A 13,755-nucleotide genomic window follows, 5' to 3' on the forward strand; every position below is an offset into this window, starting at 1 on the left:
TGCTGCCTGTCTAAGAAATAAAATGTTTTATTACCAAAATGTCTGCCATAAATTTCTTTTAATTTCTCACTTCTCACATTTCTCAAAACAGGGGATCACTTTCTAGTTTTAAATGCACATTTACTCTGTAACATCACTAATCTCAGCTGAGAGAGGAGATAAGAGCTGGATGCCTGTGTTTTGTCAGTGGCACGTTGCCATACAAGGGGGTGAAAATGTGTGTGTGAGTGAATCATTGTCTGTGAGCAACTGTGGCTTTATCTGATCTTTTTGGCACTGCGACCCGCACTCTTGCACACAGCTGCCTTTTTTGGGAATGGTGATAATGGAGAGAACATGCTATCTAAAAGGTTATTAATAACACAATGAGGGGTTCGAAAGCTTTTTCTCCAACTGCGCAGTCTGTCCCTCACCTCACGGTCCTCTTAGTGAGAGCAGAGACCCTCTCTGCTGCTGCACAGTCTCTCCATCAGCTCTCTTTCTTCATCACTCTCACTCAGGTAAGTTTTACTGATTATAACGCTGCATGTGAGCCCGACCAGAACACACTATATACGGTATAAAATATTGCTGTCAATAGGGCTGGGTAATATATATCAGTAATGTGATATGAGACTAAGAGGATATATGAGAGGATTTTGTCTTAGATTTTGGATATTATATCATAAGTGTTGTCTTTTCCTGGTTTTAAAGGATGAATTACAGTAAAATTATGTCATTTTCACAACTAACTAGACTTTTTTTTAGCTTATCTTCCATCTGGCCTTACACATTTGGTTATTATATTCACATTACTGATGATTATTTATCAAAAACCTCATTGTGGGAATATTTTGTGAAGGCATATACAATCAGAATCCAAAATACTTTATCAATCTCAGACAAGAAATTGTAATTCATTACTAAAGCTTTGATGTAAAGCATGAAGAGTTATAAAAAGTAGAAATAAGTATATTAAGAATACGCAAAAATGTGTGTATTGTGCTTCAATTTCACACCATATAACATATAAGATATTTAAAAAAATATAAAATATGTCTAATACGCTGAGTATATAAAGTGTGCAAAAATATAAAATCATAAAAAAGAAAACAGTATTATATCCCTTATGCTATATTAAAAATGTACAAATTAGTATGTCAGTGTTTATAAATATTAAAAATATATGCATCATGCTAATATATACAACACAACATATACATACTTAGAAATAAGAATAAGAAATATATACAATATGCGCATCATATATCAATATTGAGGTATTTGGATAAAAATATCTTGATATTTGATTTTCTCCACATTGCCCAGCCCTACTGTGGTTAGTAAGCTGTAAAAAATACAAAGGGTAACATGATTTCTAGGTGAATTCACAGCTTTATGTTTAATGCTCAGATTTGGGGCTGCACACCTGAACGCTCCCTGCCATGTCTGACAACGAGGAGGTGGCGGAGGAATACGAGGAGTACGTTAAAACTTTCATTATTGTGCACCATACAAAAACTGTTATACACGTTTCTGCTTGAACGCTCTGTACATGTCTTGTGCAGCTGTGAAAATATGCCCTGTTACACAATTGTGCATGGAATTTACATATTACATTTGTGCATATTTTAATGACAGGTGTGTGTTCTTATAATCTGATGACAGATTGTTGTGTATGTTTGCCTCTGCATTAGAATACTATTAATATGTATATATGTTTTAATTTCACAGGGAGCAGGGAGGTAAGAATCATGACTCATCATATACTGCGCATGATCCCGACAGCACTGACAGATTTGAGCTACTGTAAAAGCTAAAGTCATGTTGTTCTGACAGATGATTTCTTTAACTAATCCACTGAGCTTAATATAATAACCTGACACTCGTGTTTACTATATACACTATGAAGTGGATGGATAAGTTTCTTTTCAATGAAAATGTCAAATTGATGTATGAAATCTGAATTTTCAGTCTGTTTGTTTAGCTTTCATAGCTGCAGGTTATGTGGAATATACAACATAAATAAGCAAGGCACAGTATTATATGGGCCTTTTTTGTCCTAACGTTCGATGCTCATCATAATGCAGCACAAAGTGTGTTTGTACCAAAATATTTCCTTGAGATTATTTTGACAAGTCCACAGGATGTAAAAGTTATTTGTTCAGGGTTTTGATAATGATTTCCTCTTCCTGATTCTTTTTTTTTCTTTGTAACTAGTTGCAGCATTACAGTAAAAGTATTTATGTGTGTAAATCATGTAGAACTTTATAGTAGTGTGATTGTAAATTCTTTCTCTTTGTATTTTTTCTGTCTACGTGATTTAGAAGAAGAGGCTGCTGAAGGTATGAGACATTTGTGAATGAAGCTCTGGGTTATCGATGAATGATTTGTGGTCATGTTTTAGTACGACTCTTACCAGAACAACAGGTGGGATGATGAACACTGACTGTCAGGGTGCCTGTGGTTAAAATAACAGATCTGTGACTCAGTGGTGGAGGATGCTTTAGCTATGTAAAAGTACTAATATCACCCTGTAAAAAGTACCTCATTACAACTTTAAGTCCTGCATTTAAAATGTCACTGCAGTAATAGTATGTCAGTATAATAAGGAAAAATCTTTTAGTAGCATTCAAAGTAAAACTACTTAGGCAGACAAATTAGTACTGAAAATAGTGAAAAATGGCATCACAATTAACCAAAAGTGGCATCTTGCTTTGTGCAAACAATAGTCCTAACTTAAAATTATTTAAAAGTAAATAATTTTTTTTTTTTTTATAAAAAAAGAAGAAGAAAAGTAAGCAGCAAATCCTAACATTTGGGGAAACTTAATGTGTTTGGCCTTTTTGCAGGAAAAATTATTGTTAAAATAGTTGCCAATTAATTTTCTGTCAGATGATTTACTGATTAATAGAATAATCATTTAAGCTGGTATACTTTTAAACTCTTGGGTTCCCTTACTTACAACAAACCATTGTATTTTAAAAGCACTTCATGTTTTTCACGCAAAAATATATATTTTTTCTAACAATATGTACATCTGAACCGTAGTGAAGTCGAAGTATTAAGTGACATGAAAACTATATACTCAAATACAAGTACCTCAAATGTGTAGGCTACTCAACTACAGTATTTGAGTAAATGTACCTAGTTATATTTCAACACCAACTGTGTGACTGACATTCATGAATGACTGCATTAAAGTCATTCGTCCTTCTTTTAAATACTTCTCTCTTCCTTTCCGACTGACTGCCTGATTGCTACTGGCTGCGTTTCTGGCTGACTGGCTTTACTAAATGGCTTTGTGCTTTTGCTCAGCAGGGGAGCAGGAGGTAGAGGAGGAGGAGGAGGAGGTGGAGGAGGAGGTGGAGGAGCAGGAGGAGGCAGAGGAAGGTACTGCTTGTGCTTTGAGCTGAAAGCATCTCTTTTAAGATTCTCCATAGATGGAAAATGATGGCTATTTTTGTGGACACAGTGCCAGTACTGGAATACCTTTTTAATCAGAAACACACTACATGTAGAGTGATAAAGTCCATCATGCACATGCACAGTATCTGGGCTTAAACATTGTGATACAAAACGTAATTTAAAGTACAGATGTTTCAACACTATTATCCTTTTCCCAATGCCAATTCTGACACTTGAACTTGCATATTGGCTAAAACTATTCTTTTGTCTATTAGTTGCATATTTATGTATTTAATCAACATTGATCAAGGCATACATTAATTTATTCATGATAAATTATTGTCATGATCTGTGCTCTGTGGATGAATGACTGATCCGACTTCTCCAGATTAGCAGTGTAAACTATCTAAAGCCCAAATAAACTTTGTCTGAGTGCACAAAGTCAGTCTCTTTTTGCCATCAATAATGGAGGTATTTTAAATACTGATGCTGCAAGTGTCACCTGATGAGACCTTGCCACTTTGCTCTCTCTTATCTAAAGTTCCCAAATACTGACTGAACTGCTTATGAACTTGTGCATGCAATTTGTTTTTGAATGCCGGCTTTATCATACCATTTGAAAGATCCCTTGTCAGAGCTGAGAAGGTATTGTGTCATCACATCTATCTCACCCAAAATATATAAATATACACACTCTCCCTCACTCTCTCTCTCTCTCTCTCACACACACACACACACACACACACACACACACACACACACACACACACACACACACACACACACACACACACCAGCTCATCTGTCTACTTTAAATACCAGAGGTGGGTAGCTCATGCGTAACGCTTATTATCTCTCTGCACGATTTACCATGGAACAAACTGTCAAAATATCAGTCCAACAACCAAACTAACTTCATGTCTCCCAAAAGTGCAAACAAGCTCCTGCAGGCAGGATTTAGGGGAAAGTTATTAACAAAACACTTAATTCAGTTTTGTCACTATGACGTCATGAAAATTGTCAGGTTATTGACACAAGAGAGTGATGGTTCCAGTAATGCAATGAGTCAATATCACACCCAGTGAGTGTCAAAATTTCCAACTGATATGTCACTTTTTTCTGTTTTATTTTCTTTTGTGACAGAGGGTGTGCAAGAAGAGGACACACCTGCTGCAGAGGAGGAGACCAACGAAGAACAAGGTGAGGAGCTGGATGATATTCTCCCATTTGCAGTAACCTTACCTTGTGCACTTTCCGCAGTGGTTTCTGAGATGGACAGTGTGTCGGAGTCTCTTGCTCAAAAAGTTACAAAATGATTTACTGTGGCTCACAAAAATGTCTGTACACTTGATATACCTGTAATAATACAGCTAAATGGGCAATATGAGGGGAAAAAAGCTGCCTCAGAGACATTAAGCGTTAGCTAGCTCAGATGACAGCACAAAGATTCATGGGTAAGAGTTAGTCCGTCATTAATGTTGTGTACTGTAAATTAAATGGGTTTTATATTCACTAAAAATATGCTGTATTCATCTTAATGTGCATTTTCAGACAAATTTACTTTCTGAAAATAAAAAAAAAAAAATAGCAAATAATAATTTATAATAATAACTTTTTGAGAAAGAGACTGGCATACCATTGACCTCAGAAACAAACATGACGTTGCCAATAATTACTTGTATAATGGCTTAGTACTTTATGTACCATAAAAGGTTATGTAAATACACTTTACACCAGCATACATGTTACTGTAGACTGTAGGCCCAGTTTAATATGCACTTTTATACAGTGTCTGTAGCAGTGGGTACCTGCTCCCTCTCCCTTCCACCATAGGGATCCTTGGCCTGAAAAAGGTGACGACCCCTGCCCTGTTTAGACTGAAGACATGTAGTCAGTGTTGTTGTTTGTGTGTCAACTTTGGTTCCCGAGCAAAACATCTAAGTGTATTGTCGTTGGGTGTTGACAACAAAGTAATGATGGTAAATGTATTCTGTTCGTAATCATTAGTCAGAGACAGATGGGAAAAGGATCTGCTGTCTCAGTCACGCTTCACTTTGGTATGTGACAGTCTGCAGTGACTTGATGAGGTTGTACCCTCATGTTTTCCTTGTCTCACTCTCTTAGTCACATCAGACATAGCCACTGGCTGGAAGTAAACCCCTGGTCTCCCAGCCCTCCCATCCCCCGAGGCTCCTGCTTATTAGTCAGAATGAGACATTTTCTTAATCAGCAACACTCAGGCGTTTCTCTCTCTCTCAAAGTCATCTTTCCATCTTATCTGTGGGTCAAATCAGCAAACCCCTATAAAGTACTTGTAAGCTGTCACATAATGTGTCACACGTTGTGCTGGAGAACTTTACAACCTGCCACAGTAATTTGTGAATGCAGCATTTCTCCTGCCATTTTAATTTATCGTCTGAGTAGTTTGTTATTGGCCATTCTAGGGATGACATTATTAGTTTAGTCTGAACTGAAACACCTTCACAAGTACTAGAGTGCCGTGAAATTCTGTGCACACATTCATGATATAAATGCCACTGACTTTGGTGATCCCTGACTTCTCCTCTAGCCCAGTGTTTGTCAACCTTTTTCTTGCTAAGGGCCACTGGATTGATACATAATAGGGCACGGACCCCAATTTGATAAGATTTTACTTCTGGAACCTCCATCTTAGAAATATTTTGATTGTTTAGGACTTTAATTCTATAGCTGTTAATTAAAATTGGAAGCAAAACCTATGAATAGAATAGTCAATCTCATGTCCAAGGGTATGGTTGTTTTTTTTTTTCAATATTTGGGGGGACACATATTAAGCGAAGGGTCTGGAAGTCCTCCCCCAATAACTTTAAAGAATTAAACACTTAAATCCCTGCATTCTAGTGATTTTTTGCAAACAATTTGTGCCTTTTTGTGCATCTATTTATGGTGGAATGTGCAGGAAATCAGACTTTCTCGCTATATTGAATTACTCTCTCTCTCTCAAACCTAGCAACAAATTTAGCGACTTATTCAGACCATCAGAAAAAGAGAATTATATTATTCAGCAATTCATTCCACTGCATGTTTCTCAGAGTAATCACAGTCCGCGGCTCTTGCATCATCAGTGTAGGGTCTCTCCCTCCCTCCCCCTTAGCGCTGTGCATTGGGTGTGTGACAGGCAAGAAGAGAGAAGATGCTGCTCACACTGGGAGTTCAGCTGTAGTGAGTTTCTATGGTTGATGCTCTTGCTCTCTAGATTGAAAGTGCAAGAAAGTGTCACACTATAATATAAGCACCATAGCTCTTGTGCCATTAAAACGTTTTGTTGAGGATTGTTCTGTAGAATCTTAAGTCTTTTGATGCCTTTTTGCCACTTTTGGACCTGGAGCTAGTTACTTTCATTGGAACAGAGTTGGCAACATTGGTGAAAATGTCTTGCTCTTTCCTGCTTCAACTGCACACAAAGCTTAATCCTCTCTATGGTTTATGGCAGATGGCAAGCATTACTTTTTAAGCTTGCATTAGCCCATCACCTTTTTTATTGGAGGCATTGTTGCATCAGTGAGTCAGGTTCTAGCAGTTTGTCAAAATAAAAGTATCTTTCATTGGTTTATTGGGTCAACAATTACACATGTTTTATATATTGAGGTCAACATAAATGGTACATGGACCTGACTTTCCAGTCTTCTAGTCTTCCGACCACTCAAAGCACTTTAACACTACATGTCACATTCACCCATTCACACACTTGTGGCCAAGTCTACAATACAACCATACAAGATGCCAACTACTACACACTCACACAACAACAAAACACCCATCGGAAGCAAATTTGCGATTCAGTATCTTGCCAAAGGATACTCCAACATTCGGACCGGATGAACCAAGAAACCAAATCAAAATCTTGAACAGATATTAATGCTTCCCAGAGGATGAATTATTGTGACTTTGGTCATCCTTTGCCTTTTCATTAAGCACCACTATCAGGGCAAAATTTCAATTTGTCTAGTACTTTGGTTTAAGATCAAATACCTGGAAAACTATCCTTTCAGCTGAACCCTTGCGGCCTTTGTTCCAAATTTTTAACTGAGTGTCACTCAGAGGTTACAGATGCCGTACCTTCTTTGGTAACTGACTGCTTATTATCTATACAACTCTATGACAGAGTGTTATTTATGACATGTGACACACACAGCACTTTACTTTTGAGACACACACACATACCAACGCAGATAAGCGCACAGTACTTAACTGTCTCAGTGTTCTATTTTGGTCTTTCTCTTGTTTTTATGTACTCTGACTCTGTAATTATGTCTGCCAGCACTCCTAAAACACAACTGACACGACTGTCCCCAAACACCACACTAATTTGACACACATACTCACAAACTCACACAAGCCTCTCAAGTATTTTATTTTGGTTTCAGATGGAGAAGAGGAAGCAGAGGAGGGAGAAGGTAACACTGTTTATCTAAATTGCATCATTTGGCACACTTTGCATTTTGTCAGTCTGTTTTTCTTGGATGTGCTCAACGTTAACCTCAATTGCAACCAGGATTATACTCAGATAAACTCTTAGCCGCACAAAATTCCCCAACTTCTACAAGCACACACACAGCCTCCATTGTTATACCCAACTGGCACTTCCTGGTAGGATTATGTAATGTTTTGGTGTGCTGTTGGTGTGTGTGTGTGTGTGTGTGTGTGGTCTGGACTCACTCATTGGTGACTTTCTTTCTAATTTTCTTTCTGAACAGAGGAGGAGGCCAAACCAAAATTCAAGTGAGTAACAATACTCAATAATGTACAAACACACACACACACAAGTCTATTTTTCTACAGCAGTGGTTCCAAATCTAGGGATCCTGACCCCCACTACAGGTCACCTAAGCTTTACAAGGGGTCTCCAGGCATTCTTAAATGTAAGGGGTCTAAGACAACAAAGATCATAGAGAACACCTATATATTATCTGGTGTGTTTTCAATTTCTGTGAAGAAAACATAAAATTGCCATATATTAAGTTTTGATTATTACTTTAGATATAAACTCAGGAGATGGGCACAGTGAGGACCTAAAAACAGGCTATATTCACAGAACCTTCAATCTCCTTTAAACAGCTCATCCAGCATTAGAAAAACAAACAATTAAAATGACCGATGATCTAAAAGAATGGCCAAGCACCAGGGATAAGAAAACACAGAATTTGCCAATAAAGAAGTCTATTAAGTATGCTACAAATGTTTAGAAATGTAAAGCAGACAAGAACCATATCAAAAGTTACTAAAAATAACAGGAAAACTCATCTCTGATATAATATTAACAGAAGTAAACTTCCACCACTTGTTTCACAAAGGGTTGCTGCAGTTATTATGTTCATTATTTGGCTAAATTGTACAGTTTATCAGTTGTTTTGTACTGCTATAATATGTCGCTTAGTCAGGGGTTATCAGTTTACTTCATGATTGAAAAGAGGGAGAAAATGTTGGGATCCACTGTTGTACAGTACTGGTATGGAAACTTCATATTGCGGGGCTAATTCTACTTTTTACACACATAGACTCTGAATTAAAAGAATTGAATGACTTTTTGAAAAATACACTCATTGAGTTTCTTGTAGAGAGTTAAATGAGAAGATTGATACCAGTGGTGTGTATGGTGAGGTCATCCATCATACTGCCAGCAGCAATAATAGAAGTAGCAGCTGAGCAGTTACATTAGCTTAGCACAAAGACTGGGGACAGGTGATGACAGTTAGCCTGACTCTGTCCAAAATTCACCGAGCAGCCTCTTTAAAAGCTCGCTTAATAACGTGTTTGTTTAATCTGCGCAAAGATACTGCCTCCGAACAAGAAATAGTCTGTATAGTTGTGTTTGCACTTTTGTTTTTGTGTAAATTAAACTAACGAGGGGAAACATTAAGTTGTCACAATCACACAACTCTTAAAAACGTGACGCAATTTGCGCCCAAAATCATAACGTGACTCCTTTTCGGAGTCATAACTCAGTCAAATATGAACATACAAACATTAAAAACGTTTTTTAGGATTCAGTGTGACTTACATGTCCCGAGGATATCAGTATGTCCATTGTCCATCCATCCATTTAAAACTGCCTGGTACTCCCCCAAAAACACGCGCTCCTCGTGACAGCAGAGCGTCCTTTAAAATCTTCACGTTTTTAACGTTTATTTAACGTCAGAGTACTTCGGGGATACTTATCGGTGTATCCATGCAAACCGGAAGCACTAATGGCTAATTCGGCACACTTTTTATGGTGCCAATTTGCCAAAATGTAAACAAATATATAGGCAAAATAAACGGGACTCAAGTTTTAGCTGGATCTCAGTTTAAATCTCAACATTATGCTTCCTGTTTACATCCCCCAAAGCATTATGGGTAGCTATATATGTAAGTAGGTTAAAAAAAAAACTAAATCGCCGATATCTATCACATACAAGTAAGACCTGTTGCGCTTATAAATATTCATTGACATCAGTTAAACTTCAGATTAAATAGCACCTATTTGGTTTTAAACCTAAAAATAACCCTAATTCTAGCTTTGGTAGAATTATGATGAGGTTTATTGGCATGTAGGTTTTCACACAGGCTGCAAGAAATTTGCTTTGGTGCATAATGGTCACCATAAACATAAGGGAAGAGAAAAACAAACAAATACGTCCACTGCAAGTTAAAAATCTTGAATATAAAATTGATAATAAGATATATGTGAAAATTTTAATTTTAATTTTATTTGTGTACATATGCTATCATTAATCACCAGTGGTTAGTAATGCAACTGAATGAAGCAGGCAGAATATGAAATGATAAAGACTTAAATCTAAAATGTAGGATATCTCATTTGCATTCATAACTTGTTAAAGTACATTAAGTAATATTGTGGACTTGACAGTTAATAAATATAGATACAAAAAAAGCTGCTTCTAAGCATCAGTGACATACACAGACATGCTTGAATACATTAATTATTATAATATAATAATAATATATAATATTATTACAAAGGGACATTAATTTGGCATGTTGAACCTGCTCACTACATTATATCATCATTTGAAATCCACAGTGTAAGTGTTTCTATGTCTTTGCATTTCTTTCTTACTTTACTGTATAACTGTCACTTTAAATATTTTTTTTCCTTTTTAATGTTCAGGCCATTTATCATGCCCAACCTTATACCTCCTAAGATCCCAGATGGAGAGAAGGTGGATTTTGATGTGAGTCACAAACTTGCAGGACATAGTGTGCATCTCTTTCTGCCCAATGGTGTAAAACCAATCAAATATAAACCTATAAAATTCTGCAAAAAAAGCACTGCACCCTTGTTTCTGTAGGATATACATCGCAAAAGGATGGAGAAGGACCTGATGGAGCTTCAGACTTTGATTGAGGTTCACTTTGAGAGTAGAAAGAAAGAAGAAGAGGAGCTCATTAATCTCACAGAGAGGATTGTAAGACCCACTCTACCGCCAAAAAAAATCTAAGCATATTCACACAATTGTACCATCAAAGCTGGCTTTAAGATCAGCTATGATAATGATCTGTTGTGCAGGAGAAGCGCCGTTCCGAGCGAGCAGAGCAGCAAAGAATCCGCAGTGAGAGGGAAAAAGAGCGCCAGAAGCGACTTGAGGTATTGTCATGTTGCTGTAATATACTGTACACTTCCCGCATCTGCTGAGTGAGCCACCCTCCAACATTTCACTCCTGGTCCTCTTTCTTTGTGGTTTTGTGTTTGTTTAGGAGGAGAGAGCTCGAAAGGAGGAGGAGGAGGCCAAGAGGAGAGCAGAGGATGACGCAAAGAAGAAGAAAACCCTCACCAGCCTCCACTTTGGAGGTTACATGCAGAAATTGGTGAGCAGGTGGAGGGTTCAAAGTTAAAATATTATACTGAAGCAGTTAAAATATTAAAATAATGTGGACCAGAGCCATGTTTTATTTCACCTCACCACAGACAGAAAAACGGAGTGGAAAGCGGCAGACTGAGAGAGAGAAGAAGAAGAAGATCCTGAGCGAAAGACGCAAATCTCTGGACATCGAGAACATGAGCCAGGACAAAATCAAGTAGGTGCAGATATTCTCCGTCATGATATGATGAAAAGTATCTCTCCACATAACAAAAATAACAAAGACAGTGTCCAATTTTTCTGTATCTGTGTCTCACAGGGAGAAAGCTAAAGAGCTATGGGAGTGGTTGCACGAGTTGGAGGCTGAAAAGTTTGAACTGCAGTACCAGATCACCAGACAGAAATATGATGTGTGTGCAACACTACACAACATATATTGTTGAAGTAATGCATAGAATATAAAAGTCCTCATCAGAGTAACATTTGCATGTTTTCTTTGTTCCAGATTAATGTGCTGAGGAACCGCGTCAGCGACCATCAGAAAACGTAAGAAGGAACTTTCTTCTTTCTGATGCCACACACACTTTTCACACAGATGCATCACGCTGGCAAACATCTGCTCACAGACTTTGTTCCAGCACAAACATCATATTCTGCTTAATAGACGAAATCATGTGAAGGGATTAGGATTAAAAGATTAAGAAAAAGAAAAGAGACAGATGAAAACCCAGAAGCTGAGATATCTTTTAGTATGAGTCAAGCCACGGGACACTCCCTAAAGCTCCTTCTGATAACACAGCAGACGGAAGACATTGTGCAACTTAACACTCTCTGTGGGTCATCACCTGACCAACCTGACAAACAACTCGAAAATTGCCTGTCAAGGCCACTGGACCATTTTCACAGCAGATATTTTGCCTTGTCAGATCAGAAAAAGCACCAGGTTAACTAGTTCCAGTGCTCTAGTATCGGTAATGCTGACTCACTGATACAAATTACTCTGACGCTGAGCCACCTTTGATGTTTATTTATTTTTGTTTTTTTCTGCTTTGACAAGTCCAAATGTCAAAGGTGTTTAGGGGTTGACAAATTGCTATTTTTACCTGATGGTGAGATGGCCTCAGAGAAAGAGAAAATAATTTGTTTCCCTATCTCGGGGAGCGGTGGTTATATGCATAACGTCCTATTCTCACAGGTTTAGTCTTAACATGTTAGTATTCCCCATGATAATTAAAGTAAAATTGGTGCCCCGATATGATTACAGTTTTGGCCGCGCTATACTGAAAATGAAGTAGTTGGTAATTCTAACAAATTTAAAAAGTGTTTACCGTTGTTCCACACTTGAGTGAAAAGCCAATGATCATGAAAAGGGAGGGGCTATGACATTGTTTAAACATGCACAGACTATTTTAATAAAAGCTAAACTATAATTTAACCTCCTGATTGACCTGCATGTTAAAAGAGTGTGACTCAGGCAGAGTCACAGACAGACTGGGAGAGCTGGCTGTATAACTGGGTGTGGCAACTGTCACACCTGTCACAGACACACTGAAAGAGCACTTGGATGTTTCACAGTGTGCTGACAGCCTTGTATATTTTGAAATGGATTGTAGAGAATTCTGCAACTTCACAATGTGCATTCTCACTGCAAAGTATCTTTGCCTCACGTGACACTTGTTTGTTGTAAATAGATCCAAGAGGACAAAAAGGGGCCTGAGGAAATAACTGCAGACGTGCTGAGTGACAAGCGTAATCATCTGCCCGCCCTGTGGCCCTTTCCTGCCACACCCCAGTCCCACCTGTTTCCTTAGTACCATCAGCTACAGCACCAGTTTTATCCAGTTTTCCAGCTCCATCTCACTCTGTTGTTTTCCTTTTATTCCTGTCCTCTAAATTATATCCTCTGTGTTTCAGGGTGTAAATAAAATCATGCTCGTTCAATTGATGACGTCTTGCTCTTTTAGACTTTTAAGCGTGGTTGCACGAGTTTACTGTAACTTCACAGAGAATAAAACGTTGTTCAGAACATGAATGCAAAAAGCCTTAAGCAAAGAAAGGGAGAGACATCTTCCTACTCAGAGACAGGCTCCAACATGACTAAGACTATCATGATGCTCATCGGGCCAACGCCCAGACCTCCACCCACCACACACACACACACACACACTCACTCACAAGCAAATCAAGAACAGAATGAATCATTTCCATGTAACAGTAATCCAGGTGGGATAATACTTCATGTGAAAAAAGACATTTCTCCTTCAACTGCTTTCTAGCCTCTCCTCAAAGAGTATCATAAAACTCCTTTCAAGGTGAATTCACGCCACAACATTCTTTGTTTGAGTGGCATAACCAAATACTAATTAAGTCATTAATGTGTATCTGATGTGGCACCAAATATGTAGGAAACGTTACGACTTGGAATGTAACAAGCGTACCATACAGGGTTGGTATGATGAATTTGTGACCATATTTGCCAGATAAAATCTCCTTTTCTTTACTTGTCAGGACAGCCCTGGTGGCGGAA

General features: G+C 37.9%; 1 protein-coding gene across 2 annotated transcripts; it reads left to right on the forward strand.

Moving 5' to 3' along the window:
• The first annotated feature begins 391 nt into the window (after positions 1 to 391).
• On the forward strand, positions 392 to 13,173 carry tnnt2a (troponin T type 2a (cardiac)). 2 transcript variants are annotated; one of them, XM_042492410.1, is made up of 15 exons: positions 392 to 500; positions 1,393 to 1,462; positions 1,714 to 1,724; positions 2,307 to 2,324; positions 4,531 to 4,587; positions 7,794 to 7,823; positions 8,124 to 8,148; positions 10,538 to 10,601; positions 10,719 to 10,835; positions 10,937 to 11,014; positions 11,125 to 11,235; positions 11,336 to 11,445; positions 11,548 to 11,638; positions 11,734 to 11,774; positions 12,920 to 13,173. In XM_042492410.1, exons 2-15 carry the CDS (start codon positions 1,425 to 1,427, stop codon positions 12,951 to 12,953), a joined length of 825 nt encoding a protein of 274 aa, XP_042348344.1. In that variant the 5' UTR covers positions 392 to 500; positions 1,393 to 1,424; the 3' UTR covers positions 12,954 to 13,173. The 2 variants fall into 2 exon arrangements, with proteins under 2 accessions (XP_042348344.1, XP_042348345.1); XM_042492411.1 differs by having other exon boundaries at positions 2,310 to 2,324.
• The last annotated feature ends 582 nt before the right edge of the window (positions 13,174 to 13,755 follow it).

This window comes from Plectropomus leopardus, chromosome 8 (genome assembly GCF_008729295.1).
Source record: "Plectropomus leopardus isolate mb chromosome 8, YSFRI_Pleo_2.0, whole genome shotgun sequence".
NCBI lineage: Eukaryota > Metazoa > Chordata > Actinopteri > Perciformes > Serranidae > Plectropomus > Plectropomus leopardus.